Source organism: Macrotis lagotis, chromosome X, assembly GCF_037893015.1.
Source record: "Macrotis lagotis isolate mMagLag1 chromosome X, bilby.v1.9.chrom.fasta, whole genome shotgun sequence".
Classification (NCBI taxonomy): Eukaryota; Metazoa; Chordata; class Mammalia; order Peramelemorphia; family Peramelidae; genus Macrotis; species Macrotis lagotis.
This window is the reverse complement of record NC_133666.1, coordinates 152273466-152300876: the sequence shown is the minus strand read 5'-3', so window position 1 is coordinate 152300876 and position 27411 is coordinate 152273466. Positions and strand designations below refer to the sequence as shown.

Sequence of the window (27411 nt, the reverse complement as noted above, 5' to 3'; positions counted from 1 at the left end):
TGCTGATATTTTTTTGGTAGCCACATTTTCTATTTAACAGTTTCAACTATGGCAAAATGCCATATAAACTTAGTATAACTGGATTCAAATTTATAGCAAGCCTTTTTAAAAATTGTCATTGCTAAAACAGTTATAAAGCTTGAAAATATAATCAAACCTTTGTTCATGAAAACTCTATTCCCATAAAAGATCTAATTTGTTTTTATTTGAGAGTACTATTTTTTAAAAGAAGCATATATAATAAAATTATCATGTAAATTTTTGTCTTCTCCCCCTCTCCCATCTGTGACCTGTCCCCTTTCAAATGAAGAAATACTGCAGGCTTCTGACTGGGGGGGAAAGCAGTAACATCAGATTTCAGTACCTGGTTCTCAAGTGGGTATGAACATGTTTTGTTGCTTTTATCTCTTTTTGTTTATTCTTTCCTAATCTTAAATGAATTAGTATTGGAGATGAAATGGACCAAGTTACAACCCTATGAATTGTGTAAAGGTAGGAAGCCCATGAAAGGTCCCCTCTGCAACTGGAACAGACAGTAGTTTAAAGTACCCACAAGATCTAATAAAATCAACGCCCAACCATGGGAGCAAAGTCCTGAAATATTTTTTGTTCAAAGAGAATGCTTTGTGGCTACCAGTTTAAGTTTGAGCTGACTCTTTCCAGCAGCTAAAGTGTGCAGGGGTTTCTTTCTAGTATGGTGTGTTGCTTTACTATGGTCCTTTGCATAGTTTTCTCACTAAATATTCTTGTATTTTACTTTATATATTTATATCATAGGATTAACTGATATTTAGTAAATGGTAACTAGTCAACTGATACTGGGGAAAATACTCTAGATGTTGTTCAAGAGCTACAAGACCAGATAATCTTAAACCTTTAGAGATTTCTCCTAGCAAGAGTGGGATTGTGGGGCTCTGACACAGAAATCATTCATAAGAAACTTAATGGGGAGGCAGGGTGTATATTGGAAAGAAACCTGGAATCAGGAAAATCCTGTTTCTGACATGTCCCAGCAAATATTTTTTTTTTCTTTATGTCCTTCTTTTTCTCTATGTCACAGCATTGATGTGATTCTCCAGTGAGAAAATAAATGCAAAAACCAAAAATAAGGAAAATATGTTGGTCCCTTTGTAAGCATCTTTGTAAGGCAGGTGATAGAAATTTGCTCAAATTTCCATGGTAGAAATCAACATATCAAGTCTTTTTTGCAGTGTTTTATTTAGAGAAAATTGTCTTTTTAAATTTTTATGTAAAATGCTCTTAATAGTTTTAACTTGTTCTTTGGCCCATCCATGATGAGAATTAAGACCTTTCTAAGCAACCAGACTGTTGACATCTCTCTGAAGGGCAGGACAGTTAATATGAAGGGCCCCAGAGGAATCCTGTGAAGGTATTTCAACCATATCACAATGTTGAGCTCAGTCTCCTTGAAAAGAAGAGAAACAAGCTCCAGGTTGACAAGTGGTGCGAAAATCAGAAAAGAATTTGCAATAGTTTTCAGTCCAAGGTTATATGTGAAACAAGACACAAGAAGTCACCCTTAGTTTTCAGTACAAGGTGAAGGTTGTGTATGCTCACCTCCCCATCAAGATAAGTCACTGTAGGTATTATTCAAGAGATTGCCTCCCTTGAAAATCAGAATTGAGAGATATTTTATCTGAAGAGAGTATGATGAGACCAACTATTGATTGTGCTGTTTCTCAAGTCCCAAAAAAGTTAATTCTTGAAAGAAAAACAAAAAACAAAAGAACAAAAAAAAACTATATCAGAAAATTTCTAGATGGTATCTATTTTTTCTTAGAAAGCACAGTGCAATAAGTTGAAAAATTTTGACTTCTTGACATTTGTTTCAGTTAAAAAATAGCTTAGGGGAAGCAAGGTGATGTAGTGGATAGAGCACTGGCCCTGCAGTCAGGAGGACTTGAGTTCAAATGTGGGTCTCAGATACAAAATAATTACCTGTGTGACCTTGGGCAAATTACTTAACCTTGAAAACAAAGTTTAAACATAGTTTCACACAATATTTTGTTAATACAGTTTTGAACTTGTTTAGTAATTTAAGAAAATACGAAAATACGGTCAAAGATGTGTGGTAAGGGGTGGCTAGGTGGCATAGTGGATAAAGCACTGGCCTTGGAGTCAGGAGTACCTGGGTTCAAATCTGGTCTCAGACACTTAATAATTACCTAGCTGTGTGGCCTTGGGCAAGACACTTAACTCCATTTGCCTTGCAAAAAAAAAAATCTAAAAAAAAAAGATGTGTGGTAAAATGATTAACAATGGTGTGTCTGAAAAGGTGTGTCACAATTTTAAGTGTCTGCATAATTAACATTTTCTTTATCACTTTCTGAATTCTAGACAATCAACAGAACAATAAAATCAAGTCTCATTTGTGGATTTCAGAAGTATAAGTACAATGAAATTAGCCATTTGCTCTTCAGAGTCAGTTCAAACTGGCTCCAGTATGTCCCTAAATAGGACTCTAAAGTAGTAAGATCTCACATCAAAATTAGTTTCATTAACCTTACATTGATTCAGTTATGGGATGAAATAGATTGCATAGGTAGTTTTCCATTTTGCTTTTTAAATTTTGGCTTAGCAAAATGATGTTACTTTTTTTATAGTTTGGTTAGCTTTAGATGTAGTCATTGGTTTACATAAACTGGAACTCACCTACTAAGGGGACTTTCGAGGGAAGGGAACAAGCAAAGAGAAAAAAGCAGTCATGCAAGAAATATTCTGAGAGTAACACCTATATGATAATTATGGTTTTTCAAATAGAATATCAGTGAAAATAGTTACTCAAGAGTAGATACTGGGGTATATAAAAAAGTCTTTGGGTCTTTGAGACTCACCTGAAGGCTCTATTTGTGCTATTCTCTTAGGGTATGTCTTGCTCCGACTTCTTTCCACTTTCTGATTGGGCCGGGGTAGAGGAACAGAAAGATCTCGACTCATTTGTAAGGCTGTCCTGCCATTTAAAAATAGGTCATTCTGATGAATATAAGCAAAACTAAAAATATATTTCTTTTAAACAAAGTTATACTCAAAATATCTATGAAGTCTGAGGAACAGAGGGATGAAGGTTGACTTAACTATACTCTGTGTCTATGTATGTGTGTGTGTGTGTGTTCATATGTTTCCATGAAACTATGTGGAAGCGACAACTGTTATTTTGTTCCGCTAGGACAATACAATAAGCAGCTTTTAATTCCAGAAGAATTTACTTTGGGTACAGTTTCTGGCAGGCAGGAAGGTTAATTAAATGTTAGAAGAAATCACTGAGTGAGGGTTTTGTTTCAGGAGAGGTAGAGTCTTAATTCCAGTTCTACAGCTCAACAGAAAAAAATGGAATTCAGTCTATTTAAACTTTTCCCCTGTGAGGCTTTTAACTCATTTTTGTTTTCACTTACATAGCAAGTTGCAAAACATTCCCAACTGTTTAATCCAAGTGCTTTTGTTTTGGTTCTTTATTTGGCTCTAGGCCAACCTCACCTGGGCTTGGAATTGAGCCTAGGGAGAGCAAAAGAAGTGGCTCTGGAACCCATTTGGAAACTAAGAGTAGCAAATGAAATTTATCTTCTCACACAATTTCATCAAGTAATCAGAATGCTTAAATTTTTTTTTGCTAAATTTCCAAAAACATTCATCAAATTAACATGTGTCATTTATATAGTGCCTTAAGGTTTACCAAGGGGCTTTTACAAATATTTGAAACACTTAATCCATATAAGAATCCTCAAAGGGAGGTTCTATTATTATAAAACTTGCCAAGGACTTTTACAGCCATTATATTTGAAACCAAATTTGAACTTAACTTTCTCCTGACTTCAGGTTCACACTATACACTTCACCAACAGATACTTGCTGGCTATTTGGTCCTGGGCAAGTTAGGATTTAACTTCTCAGTTATTATTTTATGCATTGCTATTATCATTTTTAAATTACCCTTTATCTTTTGGAACAAGGTGAAGGGGAAAAGAAAGGGAAAAAAATGTAGAAGAAACATTATCTAGTGGGAAGGAGAACCCTACAGTGTTTTTTTGAATATTAAGAAGTTTTTGTTTCTACTTCATTTTTTCCTTGATTTTTTTTTTTTTGCTTTAAAGGAAATGATGCTAACAGTTTAAATGGGGGTGAAATTTAGAGGAAAACAGTTATTTGGCGCTTTAATGAAATTTTTAGATTAGTCTTCCAATGGATTAAAAAACAAATAACATTAACTGAGCATGATTTTTTTTTTTAGATCATGTGTTTATACTACAAAGAGATATCTGGGAACTGATTGTTTTAAAATATTTTTTCTAATTACATATTTTTAAAAAGAAATTCCCAATTTTCTCCCTCCTTCCCTTACCTGACCTCCTTCTCTAAGATGGTAAAACAATTTGATAGAAGTTGTTATATATATATACAATCATGTAAAAAATATTTCAATATTGGTCATGGTTGTAAAAGAAAACAGTTCAAAAGGGGAAAAAAAACACCACAAAAGAAATGTATATTTTGATCTGCATTAATACTCCATCAATTCTTTCTCTGATTGGGGGATAGCATTTCAAACCATAAATTCTTTGGAATTTCTCTTTGATCATTGTATTGCTGAGAAGAGCAAAGTCATTTCTGAGTTGATTATCACACAATGTTGCTGAACTATGTACAAATGTTATCCTGGCTATGCTCACTGTACTTTGTATCAGCTCATGTAAATCTTTACAGGTTTTTTCTGAAATTTTCCTGCCCATCATTTCTTATGTATAATAGTATTTCCATTACATTGATATATACCACAAACTTGTTCAAACCATTCCCTAATTGATAGGTGTCCCTTCATTTTCAATTCTTAGCGATCACAGCAAAAGGCTGCTGTAATTATTTTTGAACTTGTAGGTCTTTTTTCCTTTTTTTTATGATCTCTTTAGGATACAGACATAGTAGTAGTATTGCTGAATCAAAAAAGTATGCAGTTTTATAGCCCCCTTTGTACATAGCTACAAATTGCTCTAAAGAATGGTTGGATCAGTTTACAATTACATCAACAATGCATTAGTGTCCCAACTTTCCCAACATCCTCTCCAATATTTATAATTTTCCTTTTTGGTCATATTATCCAATCTGATAGGTGTGAGGTGTACCTTAGAGTTGTTTTAATTTGCATCACCCTAATGAATAGAGTTCAAGCATTTTTTCAATAGATTACTTATTTTCTTCATCTGAAAACTACTTGTTCATATCCTTTGACCATTTATGAACTGGGGAATGACTTAAATTTTTATAAATTTAACCCAATTATATAAAGGAGGCCTTTGTCTGAGATTCATTTTTTTTAAGGTTTTTGCAAGGCAATGGGGGTGAAGTGGCTTGCCCAAGGCCACACAGCTAGGTAATTATTAAATGTCTGAGGCCGGATTTGAACCCAGGTACTCCTGACTCCAGGGCTGGTGCTTTAACTATTGAGCCACCTCCCCTATCAAAGATTCTTGCTGTAAAAATTGTTAGCCAGTTTTCAGGTTGAAATTGATTTCCTTAGTGCAAAAAATTTTAAATTTAATATAATGAAAAGGATTCATTTTACATTTCTCAGTCAACTATTATCTCTTGTTTCCTCCTTAGTTCTTCTCTTCTCCATTGATCTGACAGGTAAACTATTCCATGTTCTACTTATTTTGCTGATGGTATCACCCTTTATATCTAAATCCTGTTATCATTTTGATCATGTCTTGGTATCATATAAGATATCAGTCTATGTTTACCTTCTGCCAAATTAATTTCCACTTTTTCCAATAGTTTTTGTCAAAAAATAAGTTCTTATCCCAGAAGCTGAGTTTATTAGGTTTATCAAACTCTATGTTAGTAAGATCATTTACTGCTGAGTTTAGTTATACCTAATCTATTCCACTGATTTAAAATTCTATAGTTTTGATGATTACAACTTTATAATATATTTTGAGATTTAATATGACTAGACCACGGTCCTTTGTAATTTCTTTTATTAATAATTCCCTTGATATTCCTGACCTTTTATACTTCTAGATGAATTTTGCTATTATTTTTTCTAATTTATAAAATAATTTTTATTATTTGATTGGTTTGATACTGAATAGGAAAATTACTTTAATTAGAATTGTCATTTTTATTTTTATAAATAATATTTTTTCCAATTACATGTAAATATAGTTTTCAACATTCATTTTTCATAAGATTTTGAATTAAAAATTTTTTTTCCTCTCTCACTTCCCTGCTCCACTCTAACATGGCAAGCAAAGAAAGTGTGTTCTATCATGAATCTTTTGGAAGTGTCTTGGATCACTGTATTGATGAGAAGTATTAAGTCTATTATAGTTATATGTATTATATTGGCTTGGCCTACCCATGAACAAATGATATTTTCCCCATTATTTAGATCTAGCATGACTTGTATGAAAAGTGTTTTGTAATTGTATTCATAAAATTCCTAGATTTTTTTCTTGGCAGTTAGATTCTCATGTATTTTATATTGTCTATAGTTATTAAAACTGGAATTTCTCTTTTTTTATCTCTAGCTGTTGAGTTTTGCTGGTAACCTATATAGAAATGCTGATGATTTATGTAGGTTTATTTCTATTTCCTACAATTTTGTTAAAATTAATTATTTCAAGTAGTTTTTAAATTGATTTTCTGGGTTTCTTTAAGATTACCATGTTGTGGTTTTGTTTCCTCATTCAATTTCTTTTTTATTGCTATAACTAATATTTCTTTTTTTCTGAGACCTTTTTTTAATTTTTATTAAAGATATTATTTGAGTTTTACATTTTCTTCCCATCTTACTTCCCTCCCCCCACCCCACCACTGAAAGCAATCTGTCAGTCTTTACTTTGTTTCCATGTTGTACAATGATCCAAATTGAGTGATGAGAGAGAAATCATATCCTTAAGGAAGAGACAAAAAGTCTAAGAGATAACAAGATCTGACAATAAGATATCAGATTTTTTTTCTAAATTAAAGGAATAGTCCTTGAACTTTGTTCAAACTCCATGGTTCTTTATCTGGATACAGACGGTATTCTCCTTTGCAGACAGCCCAAAATTGTTCCCAATTGTTGCACTGATGGAATGAGTGAGTCCTTCAAGGTTGAACATCACCCCCATGTTGCTGTTAAGGTGTACAGTGTTTTTCTGGTTCTGCTCATCTCACTCAGTATCAGCTCATGCAAATCCCTCCAGGCTTCCCTGAATTCCCATCCTTCCTGGTTTATAATAGAACAATAGTGTTCCATGGCATACATATACCACAATTTGAAGGACAATTGAAGGACAATTTACTTGATTTCCAACTCTTTACCACCACAAACAGGGCTGCTATAAATATTTTTGTACAAGTGGTATTTTTACCCTTTTTCATCATCTCTTCAGGGTATAGACCCAGTAGTGGTATTGGGTCAAAGGGTATGCTCATTTTTGTTGCCCTTTGGGCATAGTTCCAAATTTCTCTCCAGAAAGGATGAGTTCACAGCTCCACCAACAGTGTAATAGTGTCCCAGATTTCCCACAACCCTTACAACAATGATCATTATCCTTTCTGGTCATATTGGCCAGTCTGAGAGGTGTGAGGTGGTACCTCAGAGAAGCTTTAATTTGCATTTCTTTAATAATTAATGATTTAGAGCATTTTTTCATATGGCTATGGATTGCTTTGATCTCCTCATCTGTAAATTGCCTTTGCATATCCTTCTACCATTTGTCAATTGGGGAATGACTTTTTGTTTTAAAAATATGACTCAGTTCTCTGTATATTTTAGAAATGAGTCCTTTGTCAGAATCATTAGTTGTAAAGATTGTTTCTCAATTTACTACATTTCTTTTGATCTTGGTTACAGTGGTTTTATCTGTGCAAAAGCTTTTTAATTTAATGCAGTCAAAATCATCTAGTTGGTTTTTGGTGGTGTTCTCCAACTCTTCCTTAGTCATAAACTGCTCCCCTTTTCATAGATCTGACAGGTAAACTAGTCCTTGATCTTCTAATTTACTTATAGTATTGTTTTTTATGTCTAAATCCTGTAACCATTTGGATCTTATCTTGGTAAAGGGTGTGAGGTGTTAGTCTAATCTAAGTTTCTTCCATACTAACTTCCAATTTTCCCAGCAGTTTTTATCAAAGAGAGAGTTTTTATCCCAATAGCTGGACTCTTTGGGTTTATCAAACAGCAGATTACTATAATCATCTCCTGCTTTTGCACCTAGTCTATTCCACTGGCCCACCACTCTATTTCTTAGCCAATATCAAACAGTTTTGATGACTGATGTTTTATAATATAATTTTAGATCAGGTAGGGCTAAGCCCCCTTCTTTTGCACTTTTTTTCATTAAGTTCTTGGAAATTCTTGATTTTTTATTTCTCCATATGAATTTACTTACAATTTTTTCTAACTCATTAAAGTAATTTTTTGGAATTTTGATTGGTAGGGCACTAAACAGGTAGTTTAGTTTGGGTAGGATTGTCATTTTTATTATATTAGCTCTACCTATCCATGAGCAGTTGATATTTGCCCAGTTATTTAAATCTGATTTAATTTGTGTGAAAAGTGTTTTATAATTCTATAACTAATATTTCTAATTTTGTGATAATGGGTATCTTTATCTCACCCCTTAAATTATGGGAAGGCTTCTTGCTTATCCCCATTACTGATGGTTTTAGATGGATATTACTTATAGTTTTTTTTGGGGGGGGGTTAGGTTTTGCAAGGCAAATGGGGTTAAGTGGCTTGCCCAAGGCCACACAGCTAGGTAATTATTAAGTGTCTGAGACCAGATTTGAACCCAGGTACTACTGACTCCAAGGCCGGTGCTTTATCCACTATGCCACCTAGCCACCCCCTATTACTTATAATTTTAAGAAAAACTTTATTCTTATGCTCTTCTGGAAGGCAAAAGACCTTGGAAAGCAACCGAGAATCAACTACCCAACAAAACTGAACATCCTCTTCCAGGGGAAAAGATGGACTTTCAATGGAACAGGGGAATTTCAAATGTTCCTGCTGAAATAACCAAGGCTGAACAGAAAGTTTGACCTTCAAGTACAGGACTCAGGTGAAGCATAGAGAGTGCAGGAGAAGGGTAAATTATGAGGGACTTAACGATGATGAACTGCATATATTCCTGCATAGAAAAATGATACTGATAATACTCATATGAACCATCTCATTTAATAGAGCAGGTAGAAGGAGCTTTTATAGAAGCAGTATAGGGGAGAGAGCTGAATTTCAAGATATACTATACTGTAAAGAATGGAGTCAGTGGCTAAAAGGGAAATGTACTGGGAGTAAGAGAAAGGAGAATAGGCTAAGATATTTCATACAAAAGATATTTTTTTTTGCAATGAGCTTTTGCAATGATATGGAAGGGGATAAGGCGAGGGGGAACGAGGGAACCTTTACTATCATCAGAAATGACTCAGAGAGGAAACAGCATATTCACTAAATAGGGTGTAGACATCTACAGTACAAAGGAGAGAAGAGGGACATGGGGAAGGGGGGATGTGGGTGATAGAGGAGAGGTTAGATCATAGGAGAGAATAGTTTGATATAACATATTTTCTGTTTTACTTTTTGCAAAGTGCTGGGATTGGGTGGCCTGTCTGGGACCACAGGGCTGAGTAGCTGTTGGGTCTCTGGGGTGGTATGTGGGCTTGGGGCCTCTTGGCCCCAGGGCTGGTGCTCTGTCTGCTGCACCATTCAGCTACCCTTCAGCACATTTTAGAAGACAGACAGAGTAAAAGGAAAGAGAAAATATAATAGATGGTAATAGGGAGGAATGGAGGGAGGGAATTACAATCAGCAACAGCAACTGTGGAAAAATATGGAAGTAACTTCTGTGATAGACTTATGATAAAGCATGTAAGAAATCCAAGACAGAGTTGATGATATCAAAACATAGACTGAAACACATCTTTTTTCCTCTTTGTTTTTTCTTTATTTCCCATGAGGTCTTATATTTTTGTGGGGAAGGAGGCATTATGTTTACTCTTAAACAAGAATATTTTAGTAATGTGTAAATAATAAAAATAAAGGGAAAAAAATAAAAAATATTTTGATAAATACAGTTAAATGGTTTTCTTTTTCAACCTTTTAATGCATTTAAAAGCATTTTGAGAACAGATCTGGGGCCCTTCAATTGACCACCCTTTCTTGTCATAATAATAAGTTAACTCCTGATTCTAGGAAGAGATTTTGACACTCTGGATTTTCCAAGGCAAAATCTAGGAATTGTCCCTGTAAATTTTAAGAAGAACCATTCTATCATCATATGTATATGTAATCTCATATTTCTCTTCAATTTTGAATGCTCAAAACACCAGTGATGTTGTTAGCATAGTGAATTGCTGTCTAGGAAGTTGGTTTTCTCAATAGCAAAACATTTATTTATTAGATAAATTATCTGGAGTTGGTTGTGGGGCACGCTATTTTAACTCTATATAGATGCAGATAAAAGTATTCTCTACATATATAGATAGGAATATATGAAAACTATATGGTATCAAATACAAATCATAGATTATTAGTTATTTTGGAAGAATAGATCTACACAAAGATACTAACATAAATATTTATATGTATTCATGCATACCTATGTAATTAAATACATTTGATATACAATTCTGTCAGTGTAATATATCTGTATATATATATATATGTACGTATGTATATACACACATGTAGCAAATGTTTACCTGTATCGATGTTTATAACTCATGGAACCAAACTTGCTGAGTTTTCTTGACAAAGAATTTGATTCATTCTCTGGTATTCTAAGTGATTTTGAAAATAAAACAAAATAAGGATATGCAAATATATTCATTTCTATATAATTTTATCAAGATATCCAAATAATTATAAGATAATACATTATTAGAATGGTTGGATGAATAATTCAGTTTTCTCAGCTTGAGATGCATAAGCAACATGAATGCATAAACTATTTTTTTTTTTGCTAGGCAATGGGGTTAAGTGGCTTGCCCAAGGCCACACAGCTAGCTAATTATTAAGTTTCTGAGGCTGGATTGAACTCAGGTACTCCTGACTCCAGGGCCAGTGCTATGCATTGTGCCACCTAGCAGCCCCCCCAAAAATTTTTTAAAGATTATATAACCACAGTTTTAAGATTCTCCTGGAATCAATTGACTTTCTCAAAATTTCTTGATCTTTGATTAATAGTAGTTAACCACATTTGTATTTTTACATTGGGTAATCAATTTTTACTTGTTTATAAAATGGGACATAAATCTAATGTTGAAATGTCCTCAAAAGATTACTATTATTTGAACTTCTTAGTCTACTTCTTTTAAATCATGATAATGTACTATATCCATTCCTTTTTTTTTTAGGGTTTTTTTTGGCAAGGGGATGGGGTTAAGTGGCTTACCCTACTATATCCATTCCTAACTGCAATTATGAGGCCTGTTAATTTTTTTAAAAGTCCCACTTGTATGTAATATTCTTTAAAACATTTGATTCATAAAAATACTCAGAGAGTGATGAGCAATGGGCAAATATTAACAATATTATTAAAGTCTGAGTTTATGATACTATTGTCATTTAGATTTTATTGACCATTTCTCCAATATGTCCAATAAGGGTTATGATTAGGTTTTTAGACATATGTATGCTTGTATGTTAGTTTAAAAGAAAGCAAGGAGGTAAACTTAAGATTTTTGAGGAATAATTATGAATCTTACTTAAAATTAGAATATTTTCTTGAAAATGTTCCTTTGATTAGATTAAAACAATGAATATAACTTTTATACTTTACCTAAAGAATGTGTGATGCTCAACACACCCTTTCCAGAGATGCTTGCAAGTGTTTTTACTTGGTGCTTCAAAAAAGAATGAGGTTTCATTGCACTGAAACAAAACACAATAAGAATTACTCATCATACAAAGTTTTAATTCTACAGAAAATTCTCCTTTGTTACAAAATTCTCAAATGAAATAGGGATACTTGAAAGTGTGAGAATTCCTGAAAAAAATCATTTTATGCTAGTCAATCCTTTGGTGAGATAAAGAATGCTAATTGAGAATGTGAAAGCAAATTAAACTACATTTGAAGTTTATGCTTATATAATTTTGTGGTATATATTAAAATTTTCTTATCATAATTATGTAATCTTAGATTTAGAGCAGGAAGGAAATCTACAAACTAGTTAATCTAGTCCTCATCTTATTAATGAGAAAGCTAATTTCCAGAAAGCAAAGTTATTTGTCAAATATGTAGGCTACTAAGTGATATTTGTAGATATTCCTTTTTCAATCATTTCTCCCTCACTCCTCAAAAATTATACAAGAATTTCTTAATCTTAGAATAATGTCAGAAACACTAAAAAGGAAAAATGCCTAAGCAATAAAGACAAGTCCTCTAGCCTTCTTGAGCTCCATGTTTCCTTTACAGAAACATCAAGTTAGGTATCAGGTTGAAAAACAATAGGAAGTACAAAAGTTCACTGAAGAAAATAATTCATTAAAAATTAGAAATGGGGGAAATGGAAGTTAATGACTTTTATGAGACAGCAAGAAACAATAAAATAAAATCAATAGAATGAAAAAAATGTGAAATATCTCAAGATCATTTAAGAATTAATGGACTATATGAAAGCTATGATCAAAAAAAGAACCTAGACACTGCCTTTAAGAAATTATCAAGGAAAACTACCCTGATATTCTAGAACCAGAGGGTAAAATAAAATTTGAAAAAAAAAGCTATTTATCACCTCCTAAAAGAGATCCCAAAATGAGGACTATCCAAATTCCAGAACTCCCAGATCAAGGAGAAAAATATTCCAAGTAGTCAAAGACTCATCAAGAAGCCACATTTAGGATTACATAAGAACTAGCAGCTTCTACATTAAAGTGTTGGAGGGCTTGGAATATGATATTCCAGAGGGTAAAAATGCTAGGATTACAACAAAGAATCACCTACCCAGCAAAACTGAGGATAATCTTTCAGGGGGAAAAAATGGACATTCAATGAAATAGAGGACTTTGAAGAATTCCTGATGAAACTCAGAGCAGAATAGAAAATTTGACTTTCAAATATAGGAAAAACATAAAAACATAAAGGGGGAAACAGGAAGGAGAAATCATGAGGGATTTAATAAGGTTAAATCCCCAAATGAGAATATGATACTTAGAACTCATAAAATTATTCTAATTAGGGCAGTAAGAAGGAATATACATTGACAGTGAGAATGGGTGTGATTTCAAAATGAAGGGATGATTATCTAAAAAACTTGAGGGTGAGGGATAAGAAAGAGGAATGCACTGGGAGAATGGGAAAGGAGAGGTAGAATGGGGTAAATTAGATGACATAAAAGAGCTTTTACAATTGAGGGAAAGATGGAGGAGGAAGTGGGCATCACTTGAACCTTAACAGGATTGGCTCAAAGAGGGATTAACATTCACAGTCAAATGGGTATAGAAATCTACTTTACTGCAGGAGAAAATAGGAAGGGAAGAGGATAAGTGGGCTGGGGAAGCTGATAAAAAGGAGATCAGATTCAAGGTGGTAAAAGACAAAAGCAAAACACTTATGAAATGGACAGGGTAAGAAAGAGAAGAATAAATAGGAAGGAAATAGGACAGAGGGAAATACAGAATTAGTAATCATAATTGTAAAAAAATTTTATAACAATTTTCTTTAATAACAAGTTTCAATTGATAAATGTTTAACAAGAAGTTTTCAGATGAAGTAATCAAAGCTATCTATAGTCATATAAAAAATCTAAATCACTTATAAGGAGAGAAATGAAAATTAAAACAACTCTGAGCTACTATCCCACACCTATCAGATTGACTAATATGACAGAAAAGGAAAATGATCAATCATGGATAGGATGTAAGAAAATTGGGACACTCATACAATATTGGTGAAGATGTATACTGATTAAACCATTCTGGAGAGCTATTTGGAACTATTCCCAAAGGATTATAAAAAGCACACATGTCCTTCACCTATAGTTGCAAAAATAATTATAGCAGCTCTTTATGTGGTAGTAAAGAATTGGAAATTAAGGGGATGCCCATCAGTTGAGGAATGGCTAAACAAATGGAATACTATTATGCTATAAGAAATGACAAGTAGGATGCTCTCAAAAAAAACCTGAGAAGGCTTACATAAACTGAAGCAAAGTGAAATAAGCAGAACTAAGAGAACATTGTATACAGTAACAATGGTGTTGCATGATGATCAATTGGGAATGACTTAACTATTCTCAGCAATACAATGATTCAAGACAATTGTGAAGGATTTATTTTTGGAAAATGCTATCCATCTCCACAGCAAGAACTGATGGGAGTCTGAATGTAGATTGAAGAATACTGTTTATTTTTTTAAAAAATCTATGTTTTTTTCATACATGATTTTTTTTCAGGTTTTTGCAAGGCAAATGGGGTTAAGTGGCTTGCCCAAGGCCACACAGCTAGGTAATTACTAAGTGTCTGAGGCTAAATTTGAACTCAGGTACTCCTGACTCCAGGGCTTGTGCTCTATCCACCACCACCTAGCTGCCCCCCCATACACAATTAAACATATATAACACACACACATATTTATATATATATCAAATGACTTGCCTTTTCAATGAGAGGGAGAAAGAAGGAAGGGATGGAGAAAATTTGGAACTCTAAACTACTATTAAAATTGTTTTTACATGTAATTGGAGAAAAATCAAATTTATATTTAAAAAATTTCATTAAACAAGATATTATGCTATGTGTTGGGGTTACAAAGGAAGTCAAAAGACAGTCCCTGCTCTCAAGTAGTTCATGGTCTAAAGGAGAGATAACATGAAAACAACTATAATAAATTGAAGATCATCAACAGGAAGAAGGCATTACCCTTAAAGGGACTTGGGAAAGGCTTTTGTGTTAGATGAGACTTTAGCTTGAACTTGAAGGTAGCTAGGAGGCAAAGATGAAAGGGAGAATTCTAGGCACAGGAGATAAGGTTTCTGGGTGCCACTGTAGTAGATATTGTCAGTAAGATGTAGTGGGCTTGGGCATGGAGTCTGGAAGTTCAAATTCAGCCTCAGATACTTACTAGTTGTGTGATTATTTAAACTCTGCTACAATTTTCTAAACTGTGAAGTGAAGAAAATCACACCTACTTGGTAGGGTTGTTGGGCGGATCAATGAGATAATATTTGTAAATTACTTAAGCCTACTGTCTGTCACAAAGTAGACAATATAAATGCTTATTTCCTTACTCTTCCCCTCCCCTCAGTGGAAGATCCAAAAAAAGGCCTAACTTTCAGATAATCCTGCTTTCACTTAGGTCCTCTAAGTAGATGATCCTGGAGGAAATCAGGTTCTAGTCATAGAAGCATAATATTGGCAGCATATTATTGAGATAGTTGCTCTGGGTTTTGTTTCTTTATTCATTTTACTGGGGTATACTACTTGCGGTAGACTAATCTGAAAAAAGTCAGTCTAGATTTTTTTTATTTCTTCATCTTACAGCTTTAATTTAGAGACTCTCTACTACATTACAATACTTTTTCCCTTTTGGGGGGGATTGGATTCAGCAACAATCTGTTACTTAAAATGCTAGTGGTGACATGTAGTCTTTCTAAAATATTCATATATTTATTCACAGGTGTAGAGGGTGTAGAGGGTTATGGTACAAAATTACAAACTCATTTCTCTTTCCTTAGCTTTATAATACTGCTAGTACTTTCAAATTAGAATAACAAGTTTTTTCCTCACAGAATTTTATTGCACTTAGCAGATCACAGAGGAGTCATTATTATGGGATATTCCTTGCTTTCATTCTAATTTTTGAGAATAATTTGTGTAGTACAGTTTTTATTAACTGTTTTTTAAAAATTTGACATTGTTCTCATGCAAATAAATCTGGCCTAGGAGATTAGTCTTTGGTAATTTTTTTAAATTAATTCAATTTCTTTTTCTGAGATTGGATTATTTAAGATTTCTATTTGATGTTTTGTTAGTTTTATTATTACATTTTGAAAGGTGTTCTCAGTTCTGGCAGCATATTATTAAGCAGCATAGTAGTTTCTTATATTTTTTATTCTAGTTTTGTAATGATTTCAACTTTATTTTGTTATTGATTTGATTTTTTTATCTTTTTAAATCAGGTTGTCTAAAATATTTTTTTAATCTTTTTCAAAGAAATAGTTATTGATATAAACTTCTGGAAAACAATTTTATATTGGCAAATTAAGTGACTCAAATGACCAATTCTCCACTTTCTATTGCAAAACATATGCTTTGAGTAAGTGATTGACCAAAGCACAAAATGGAAACAATGTGATATCCACTGATTAGAGAAGTACTAAACAAATAAGTTGTGATATATGAATGAAACAGAGTATTACTTTACTGTAAGAAAGGAAACATGATAACTACAAAAAAAAGTAGAAAAGACTTAAACTGATACACAGTGAAATAAGCAGAGTTAGGAAAACAATGTATATCATAGCTACATATATGAATACAGAAAAAATGACTGTAAAACAATCAAAAAATGAATATTGTAAATTTATAAAGAATAGATTTGACTTCAATGAAGAGAGATGAGAAAGAGACTCATTTATAAAGAACATTGCATCTAACAACAGAATTTTTAATGTATTGGTTGATTTTGTTCTGTTTTTAAAAATATTTGTAAAAAAATTTAAAAAATATTTGTTAAGTTAAAATTATCTTTCTGAGATGGAGAATAAATGCTATCAAGTCATCAATTGGGTAAAAGGAAAACATACAATTATTGCTTCTAACCATACTCTTCATACTTATAGAATAATATAAACCCACATATATGAATAGCAATGCTTATTTGTTACAACAAGCATTTCAAGAGAAAATAAATTATTAGATTCTTCACATCATGTTTTTTCTTCATTTATCTCATAAACATGGATTATTATAACAGCACTTTAACGGAACATTATTTTTAGTTGATGATTTAAGAAAGATCTCACACTGAATTCTTTTGCTCAGTTTCCTTAAAATTACCTGCCTGTCAAGGCATGATTCTTTAATATTCTAACAAAGTATCCATTACAGTAACAGTGTGGAAAGAGAAAGAGCAAATACTCAATTATAATCTTTTGTACTCTTTTGTATGCCTAAAATTTCCCACCTTGCCCTCAAAATTTCAAATATGATAACTCTTAAAATCAATCCTTCTTTGTATTATACCTACATCTATGTGCTGTTATTTTATATCTCCAAATCAAGAACAAATTATCCTACTACAGATAATTAACCTCTAGTCTGATCTGTATAGAAAGGTTTTTCTTTGCTAGGAATTTCCCACACATTCTCTACTACTCCTTTTTTCCTGCTGTCAATATCTAAACACTTTTGTTTCCCTCACCTCCAGCCAAAGTAAAAACAGCTTCAGTTTACAGAGCATTTCAAACTGGATCCCAGCAAACCCTGCTCCCTTCCCCGGTTTTAGTCATAAACTTACGTCTTTTCCCAGCACTCTGAGTTCAAACTGTGTCTCTTTAAAATGAACTTTTGTAATTCGTGGCCTGAAGAAAGCAGAGGGTTTTTTTTTTAGTTTAATGTGTGTTTTTTTAAAAGTACAAAAATTACAGAAGTTTAGAGAAGTATACAGTGGTAAAAACTTGATGAAACTTAGAATGAATGTATACAGGACTCTTTGTTTTCTTTTGTTTGATGTGGTCCTTAAGCCCATAGATCCCTGATTCTATGCTTGATTTTTTATGTTTTCATTTCTAGGGATGATGTTCCTGAGATTCTCTTCTAAGTGATTCTACAAGAAACCCCCTCAGCAGCTTGCAATCTATAAGGACTCTGAAATGTTCCATACATATCAGCTGGCATAAAGCAGAGACTACATGTTTTCAAATCTCTTTCATCCTTTACCCAGATCTATAACTTTTGGGTAGTACTGTGTCCCAAATGTGGATTTTGGAAAGAAGTCCTAAATAGGAGTACCTCCAAGGGCATTCTTGCTAGAAAGCTGTTCACTCTGTGCAGGAATGAGGTGGGGTGTGTGTGTGTGTGTGTGTGTGTGTGTGTGTGTGTGTGTGTGTATTAATGAGCCTTATAGTACTAAGGTATTAGAAGACAAAATGTACCTATCTCTACTTGTCAGTTTGCTTATATCATTTATTAGCTACTGCTTGGGCCTGTTTATTTTCTAGTATTCCCTTCAGAGATATACATGATAAGTAGTAGACAGACATTATTATAGATTAGATTTTAAAGTCATACATACCAGAAATATTTCCCTACTAGTTTCTTATTCTTGTAGACAACCACACCCACAGGAGTTAAACCTAAGAAATATTCAGACTTGCCTTCTCCCTGAAAAAAAAAGTTAATCATTTACTACTATGCATTCTCTGTTGTTTTTTAAAAAAAGTCACTCATGTGTTCTAAGGAAAACTATACAATAAAACTCACAGAACCAGCGAATATTTAATTGGGAAAGAACTTCAGAATCTATGAAAGTTATAATAAAAACTTCTAAACCTTATATTTGCTACTGTATTATAAGAAAACTAGAAATATGATCTGACAAGTTTCCATATTAAATATAGGTTCCTCATCCAACTATAAGATTTATTAGTTAACTGTCAAGTCTAATGTTTCAACCATAACCTCACCTTACATATTTTTAAGCATAAATACACATAACCCATAGCTTCTAAATAGCCACAACCACTGGACACTCTAATCAGTCTCTTCTCCCCATCTCATGCCTAACCATGCTCAATCAATCAACAAGTATTTACTAAGTAACTGTGCCAGGCACTATGCTGCTATACACTAGGGATACAAATATAATGCATGAAATAATTACTATTGACAAAGAACTTAAATTCTGGTGGAGAGTGACTTGATGAGATCTACACTAATGAAAAATAAGCCCCATTCAAATCTTAGGAAAGACAAGCCTAGGCAGATCAAAAGTGGATCTCAGAAAGAGGCAGCCACACCTAGAGTTTTAAAGGCAATTCCAGTATGCCCATCCTGAGATCTGCAGTTCTTAAACCCTGAAGACTATAGCCAGAGGGGAGTTGCTTTGGGGTGTTCCAGGCTGCCCAGCATGGGAATTCTTGCTAAAGTCTCCCTTTAAATCATAGACAACAGATTGAACTGGCTTAGGAGGGAACACCCTTGGAGTGTTCTTTGTAGGTTCATTTGAACACTCCAAAAACAGTCTGAAGCTGACCCATTCCCAAAAGCCCCCAACATAGACCTATCCTAGCAAAAATTGGGGTGTGGGAAGAAATAGTGCTCAAGCCAATCTAATAAAGAAGAGAATTGTGAATGTAGAAATTGGGTGGGATTGACTACCACTTACTCCTGAGACGTAAATTGACTTGTAGAGAGTTATGATTGTAACAGAAACAATTTGTAATCTTAAAGCCTGCTCAGATTGGGTGGAGATCCTCATTGCCATTGATTCACTGTTTAATGTAAAATTTGTATCCTGATCTCCTTAGGCTTTTCCTAATTCCTGGTCTAGTAAGAGAAAGGGAGTTCACCTTTCACCATCTAGATGAGAGGCAAGACATAAAAACCTGAGCTTGACTCCAGCTCAAGACCACAGACTTCTCTACCAACTTGTGGCCCAGCCAGCACTGTGACTGTTCTTTTGTTCACCCCCTACCCCCCACGCCCGGTCTCTAGTCCTTCCAATGTTTTGTAACCTTTCCAATAAATTTTTGTTTTATTTCTACCCATGTTTTCCCGAGTCTGAATAATGATTCCTTACAGGCAGAAGTGAACTCAAGTAGCCAGTGGCTATACAATTGGATCGGGAAGAGAGAAGGCCCCCCCAGGCAGAATCCTACATTAGGGAGTCTATTATAAAAGGGAACTCATAGGCAAAAATCACAAACAAGAGCATCATACCGGTATTTGAAAGAAGGACCTAGCATGGGTCATTATGCTCAGAACAAGGCAAATCTTACCACATTTTGTGTCTTAATCCAAGCAGTCACTTTTCCATCTTTTTAGTTTTCCCTCTCTATTCTATTTATCATGGAAACCTACAATTAACATGAAGGAGTAATTTAGGGAGACTCTCAGGGGATGAACCCTGAAGAAGTTAATGACCCTACTAAAAGTCCAGATAAAAAAAGCCTCAGGGTAAAAAAAAAATGTCCTGGTCATGAGGAAGATATGAATACAAGGAAATGAGAGAAAAGGAATGGAAAAACCAAGGAAGGAAAAACAGCAAGGAAAATTAAGACCTATAAACAGATAATGGGAAAACACATTCAAAAACTCAATGCTCTGAAAATTTTAAAGGGCAGGACTGGGGAAAAAAAAAAGACAAAACAATAAAATAAGAAATATCAAAACAAAGCAAAAAGAAATAAAAAAATTGGACTATCTGAAATTTATAATTACAAAATTCTTAATATCATATTTCAGGAAATTATGAATTCAAATTGTGCAGAATTCTTAGAATTAAAGGACAGAGTAAAAATTGATTCTAACGGTTATCTCCTGAAAGAAATCTCAAAATGAAAACAGCAAGGAACATCATAGCTAAATTCGAGAGATTCCAGGTCAAAGAAAAAATATATTAGAAGCAGACAAAATATTCAAATGTCAAGTATCCATAGTAGGGATTATAAAAGACAGAAATTATCACAATGATTAAGAGTAACTCTTTGGATATGATTAAAAAAGGTGAAAGATAAAGATTTACAATGGAAGATGAACCTATCTGGCAAAACTAATTATTATTCTATATAAAGAATGTATTTTATTTATTTATTTATTTATTTATTTTTTAATTTAATTTAATTTTTTAATTCTCATTTTGTACAAATGGTTTTTTTTTTACATTAATAAAATATTCTTGTTTAAGAGTAAACAAAATACCCCCCCCCCCATGAATATAGACTTGCTTGGGCAATAAAGTAAAGGGGAGAGGAAAAAAATTAAAATTAAAAAAAATTAAAAAAAATGATAGTAATAATTGTAGGTATGGCCAGGTGGCGCAATGGATGAAGCACCAGCCCTGGAGCCACAAGCACCTGAGCCCACATCCAGCCCCATAGACCCAACAATCACCCAGCCGTGTGATATGCAAGCCATCCGATCCCCACTGCCCTGCAAAAAACAAAAAGAAGGGGAGAAAAAGACCCAAAATAAAATGAAATAGTAATCATAGTAAGGGTGGCTGGGTGGCAGACAGAGCATTGGCCCCTGAGCCAGGAGCACCCGGGTCCAAATCCGGCCTCAGACACCCAAAGATCACCCTGCTATGTGGCCCCAGGCAGGCCACCCAGACCCATTTGCCCTGCACCCTCCCCCAAATAATAATAGTAAAAAATGTGCTTCAGTCTTTGTTCCAACTCCAACAACTCTGTCATGGGTGGATTGCATTCTTTATGGTAAGTCCATCGCAAAAGTTGCTTCCATATTTTTCCAATGCTGCCATTGCTGATCACAACTCCCTCCTTTCTTATTTCTCCACTACCATGTACTATATATTCTCTCTCCTTTCACTCTGACTCTGCTGCTGAGTGGTGCAGCAGACAGATCCCTGGTCTTGGGGCCAAGAAGCCCTGAGCCCCCATACCACCCCTTAGGCCCAGAATCTACCTGGCCCTATGGTCCTGGACAGGCCTTCCAATCCCAGCCCCTTGCAAGAAGTAAAAAAGAAAATGTGTTACATCTGACTGCTCTCCCCCCATGGTCCATCCTGTCCTCCTTTATTCACATCCCCACCCCTTCCCCCTGCTCCCCCCTCCTTCTTACTTCAGATGCCTATACCCCATTGAGTATATATGCTGTTTCCTCTCCTAGTCACCTCTGATGAGAGCAAAGGTTCCCTCATTCCCCCTTACCTCCCCCCTTCCATATCATTGCAATAGCTCATTGTAATAAAAAAAATCTTATTATATGAAATATCTTTGCCTATTCCCCCTCTCCTTTTTCTTTCTCCCATTCCATTTCCCTTTTTTTTCTATTGACTCCATTTTTACACCATATTTTATCTTCGAATTCAGCTTACTCCTGTGCTTCAACTATAAAAGCTCCCTCTACCTGCTCTATTAACTGATAAGGTTCATATGAGTTTTATCAGTGTCATTTTTCTATGCAGGAATACATGCAGTTCATCATCATTAAGTCCTTCATATTTTCCCCCTTTCCTCCAATCTCCATGCTTCACCTGAATCCTGTATCTGAAGATCAAACCTTCTGTTCAGCTCTGGCCATTCCAAAAGGAACTTTTGAAATTTCCCTGGTTCATTAAAAGTCCATCTTTTTCCCTGGAAGAGGACATTCAGCCTTGCTGGGTAGTTCATTCTTGGCTGAATTCTAAGCTCTTTTGCTTTCCGGTATATTATATTCCAAGCCCTACGAGCTTCTAATGTAGTTGCTGCTAAGTCCTGTGTGATCCTGACTGCAGCTCCATGATATTTGAACTGTGTCCTTCCGGCTGCTTGTACTATTTTCTCTTTGACTTGGGAGTTCTGGAACTTGGCTATAATTTTCCTAGGGGTTGGTTTTTTGGGATCTCTTTCTCTGGGGGATCGGTGGATTCTTTCCATTTCTATTTTGCCCTCTGCTTCTAGAATATCGGGGCAATTTTCCTGTAGTAATTCTTTGAAAATGATGTCAAGGCTCTTTTCCTGATCATGCCTTTCAGGTATTCCAATAATTTTTAAATTATCTTTCCTAAGTCTGTTTTCCATATCAGTTGTTTTTTCAATGAGATATTTCACATTTTCTTCTAATTTTTCATTTTTTTTGTCTTGAAGCATTGATTCCTGATTTCTGTTAAATTCATCAATCTCCCTGAATTCTATTCTTTGTCTGAAGGATTTGTTCTCCTCAGAGAGTTTTCTTATCTCTTTTTCCATCTGGCCAATTTTGCTTTTTTAAGGCATTCTTCTCCTCAATAACTTTTTGAACTGTTTTATCCATTTGACCTAAGCTGGTTTTTAGCATGCTATTTTCTTCAGCATTTTTTTGGATTTCCTTGACTAAGCTGCTGACTTCATTTTCATGTTTTTCTTGCATCTCTCTCTTTTCTTTTCCCAGTTTTTCTTCTAACTCCCTCATTTGATCTTCAAAGTCTTTTTTGAGCTCTGTCATAGCCTGAGCCCAATTTCTGTTTTTCTTGGAGTCTTTAGATGCAGGAGCTTGTGCTTCCTCATCTTCAGACTGAGTATTTTGATCCTTCTTGGGCTCATTTGCAAAATATTTCTCAATGGTCTTCCTCTTATTTCTTTGCTTGCTCATTTTCCCAACCTGAGTCTGGTTTTGGGGTGCTTCCTGAGCTTTTGGGACACTCCCACAAGGGTCTCAGAGTGTAAGGCCCTGTCCTCCCTCCTGGTCTGTGAATGACCATAAGTGCCCCCCTCTGCCACGGGGCTGAGGTGGGGGGGGCCCTGCTGTTCTGTGGGGGGGGCTAGACTGCTATCAGGATCTGAATGTGGTCAGAGCCCCAGAGTCCTGTTCCAGGGGCAGAGGACAGAGCTTGGCAGTCTCTCTCTTCACTTCCCTCCCTCAGCTCAGTGGGCTCATGCCCTGGGGGCTCCTGCCTACCAGCTCTGCCTGTTTCTGTTTCCGGGTCTGGGCTGCTTGCTGTGTGCCCTGAGGGCTGGGCTCCACGTGCTTGCTCTGGCAGAGGTCCCCCACTGTTCCCTCACTTTGTGCCCGATTCTCCCAGGGGTGCAGCTCAGGAGACTCCCCCGGTGCTGTGAGCCATGGCTCCCTGTGCCCTGGGACTGCCTCTGCGAGGCTGAAGTTCCTTAGCTCTGGTGGGCCGCCCCTCCAACCCTGGGGAGCAGAGCCTTTCTGCTCTTTTCCAGGTTACCTTGAGTGGGAGAACTGCCTCAATGGGTCCCTTTGTGGGTTCTGTCTCTCAAAAGTTTAGTTAGAGTCCTTAGTTTCAAGTTTTATCACAGAGAGCCTAAGACTGGATCACTTCTTTTCACCATCTTGGCTCCGCCAAGAATGTATTTTTAATGCAAAGGACAATTTCAAAATATCCCCAATGAAAAGACCAGAATAGAATAGACATTTCAAAAATGGAATCACTAAGAAAAGCATAGAAAAATAATTATATTTATGAAACTGGGCATATGAGGATGAATTCTTTATAATAGGAAGATTAATATATATATATGCACATATATATTAGCTGAATAAGATAGAAAGTGTATTGCAACTGAATTGGATAAATGAAGATCAAATACAATCTCACAGAAATACACACACACACACACACACACACACACACACACACACAAAGAGATTTCAGTACAGAAATGTATTAAATTAAAAAGCAAAATAGGAAGAAACAAGAATAAGGTTGGGTATAGAAATGCCTAAGAGGGAAGATAGGATAGGTAATGTAATAGCCATAAGCAAACTAATATCAAATATTGAAAGGAGGAATATACAAAGAAGAAAGAAAGAAAGAAAGAAAGAAAGAAAGAAAGAAAGAAAGAAAGAAAGAAAGAAAGAAAGAGAAAGGAAGGAAGGAAGGAAGAAAGGAAGAAAGAAAGAAAGAAAGAAAGAAAGAAAGAAAGAAAGAAAGAAAGAAAGAAAGAAAGAAAGAAAGAAAGAAAGAAAGAAAGAAAGAAAGAAAAAGAAAGAAAGAAAGAAAGAAAGTAAATACTTGGTTTCAGGAACAAGTTAAGAAAAAGTTATAAAAAAGAGGAAACAGGCTAATCTACCTAAAAGATCACAAATGTCAGAAAAACTTTGTCTTTTCTATCACTTTCTTATGTATAAAAAGGGAAGTAGAAGAGAGGAAGAAATTCAAAAGGACAGAATTAAGGAAATAAACATTAAACAATTGTATTGGTGAATGTGAATGATATGAACTCACCCATAAAAACAAAATGAAAATAATATGGTTTAGAAAGTAGATTCCATGTAGATTGTTTGCAAGAGACACTGGAAATAGAGATTCACATAGAGCTAAAATGAGAAGCTGGAGTAAAACATATTATGTTAAGGTAGCTAAAAGAACTAAGCTTAAGATCAGGCCTTAGTAAATATTTAGAAGATAGAAGGAAATGGGGGGGGGGAATAAATCATGTTTAAAGGAACCATTGATAAAAAGATAATATGTATATAACTAATAACACAGCATCTAAGTATGTAAAGAAAAAATTAAAAAGAAATCAGCTATTTAAGTATACAGTTAAAAAACTCTGAATAACATAAGATTCAAAATAGAATAACAAAAGAAAAATTAGAAAATTAAATATATTAAACCTGAAAGTGAAAATTCTTTAAAATTATAAATAAATCTGGGAGTCAACTTTTCTTAAAAATATTACTAAAATAAACAATTAGCTAATTGAGTTTTTAAAACAGAGGAAAATCCAAGCTGTTTATATAAAAAATGGAAAAAGAGAACCTACAATAAAGAAACCATTTTTATATATTATGATATAAAACTGATCATTTAGAAGAAATAAATGAATATTTATAAAATAGAAAATACCACATTAACTAAAATATCAGAAAAGTAATTAAACAAAAAAATGAATTTCCGAAGAAAAAAATTCAGCACTTTATGGATTCACACTTGAATTATAGCAAACATTAAAATAAAAAATCTAATATGAATTTCAAACTCTTTGCAATAATAAAACTAAGAGGTAGCTTCTCAATTTATTTCTATGATACAAATAAATATTGATGCCTAATCTAGGGAGAAGCAAAGAAGAGAAAGAGAACTATGGACTAATATTCACTAAAGTATTATTGCAAAAACTGAGTAAAATGTTAGCAGATAGGCTACAACATTACATTAGAAAGATTATATATTATGAATAGGTTGAGTTTATACTAGGAATGCAAGATTGGTTCAACAATCTATAAATAAATAAATAAAAATAAATTGGTTCAACAAATCTATAAATATAATAAACCACGTTAATATCAATTTCTTATAATTCTTTTAAATAAAATCCAAAACTTTTTATATTGAAAACTCTAGAAAACATAGAAATAAATGGATCATTCCCTAATATAGTAAACAGTATTTATCTCATTCTAAGAGCAAATGTAATTGGAGAAAAGTAAGAGGCTTTTCCAGTAAGATCAACCTTAAAACCAAGAAGTCCAGTTTCACTATTAACATTTAATGGGTCAGCTAGGTGGCACAGTGGATAAAGCACTGGCCCTGGAGTCAGGAGGACCCAAATCTGGCCTCAGACACTTAATAATTATCTACCAGTGTGACCTTGGGCAAGTCACTTAACCCCAATGCCTTGAAAAAAAACCAAAAAAGACCCCAAACCATTTAACATAGTGCTAGAAATGCTGGTTAAAGGAATAAGAAAAAAAATGAGAGAATAGGCAAAGAAAATAAAAAATTATCATTTAAGGGGGTGGCTAGGTGGCATAGTGGATAGAGCACCAGCCCTGGAGTCAGGAGTACTTGAGTTCAAATTTGACTTCAGACACTTAATAATTACCTAGCTGTGTGGCCTTGGGCAAGCCACTTAACTCCATTTGCCTTGCAAAAACCTAAAAAAACAAAAAAAAGAAAGGACCTGCAGCATAGCCCAAGCCTTGCAAAAACTAAAAAAAAAAAAATTATCATTTAAGTGACAATAAGATACTGAAAATTCTAGAGTCAAGTAAAATTTAATTGAAATAATTAAGTACACAGGATACAAAGATAAATTCAAATTAACCATCAACATTCCTATATTTTGCCAACAAAACCTAGCAGGAAAAAGTTAAAAGACGAAGTCCATTAAAATTAAATACAGAAGTTGTAAAAGATTTAATAGTGTATCTTCAATACTCAGGGAATGCATAAATCTAAGTATAAAATATTCCTTATAGAAATAAAAATTGACTTAATTATTAGAGAAACAATAATTTCTCATAGGTAGGTTGAGTGTGTATAATAAAAATGACAATGACATTAAATTATTATTTATTCAGTACTATGCCAAATTCCTAAAAGAAGATTTTTATATTCAGTACTATATCAAATTTCTAAAAGAATATTTTATGGAACAGAAAAAAAAAGAATTCATATGGAAAAACAAAAGATCACGAATCTCAAGAGAAATAATAAAAAAGTGGGAAGAAAGTAAAATCTTATAAGTTGTTATAAGTAACATCTTAAAATTGTACTATTTTAATGATGACTTTGAATACAAAATTACTACAATGTTTTAGTAACGGTTAAATGAGGGAAAGAGTAACAATGGAAGAGATAAAAAATAAAGTAACAATGAAACATAGTAGCATAGAATTTGATGAACCTAATTATTAGAGGAAGGACTATTTCATGAAATGGGTCATCATGACAAAAGCATTTACAATAAATAATACAAAAAGCACTGCAAAAAACAATGAAAATAATGACAGCTTAATCATCCACCCAAGCATTTTGAGGTTAAGTGGTAGAAAAATTCTATAAAGATTTTGAC

At 34.0% G+C, this 27411-nt stretch overlaps 1 protein-coding gene across 1 annotated transcript in view; it reads right to left on the bottom strand.

Moving 5' to 3' along the window:
* EPB41L4A (erythrocyte membrane protein band 4.1 like 4A) overlaps positions 1-27411 on the bottom strand; it is a 198857-nt gene that overhangs the window by 70241 nt on the left and 101205 nt on the right. The window contains exons 8-12 of the mRNA XM_074205000.1: positions 18240-18328; positions 17463-17526; positions 11784-11875; positions 10705-10782; positions 2856-2971 (exon numbers count right to left, since the gene is read on the bottom strand). Of these exons, the coding sequence (XP_074061101.1) occupies positions 2856-2971; positions 10705-10782; positions 11784-11875; positions 17463-17526; positions 18240-18328 (439 nt within the window). The remainder of the gene's footprint in view (positions 1-2855; positions 2972-10704; positions 10783-11783; positions 11876-17462; positions 17527-18239; positions 18329-27411) is intronic.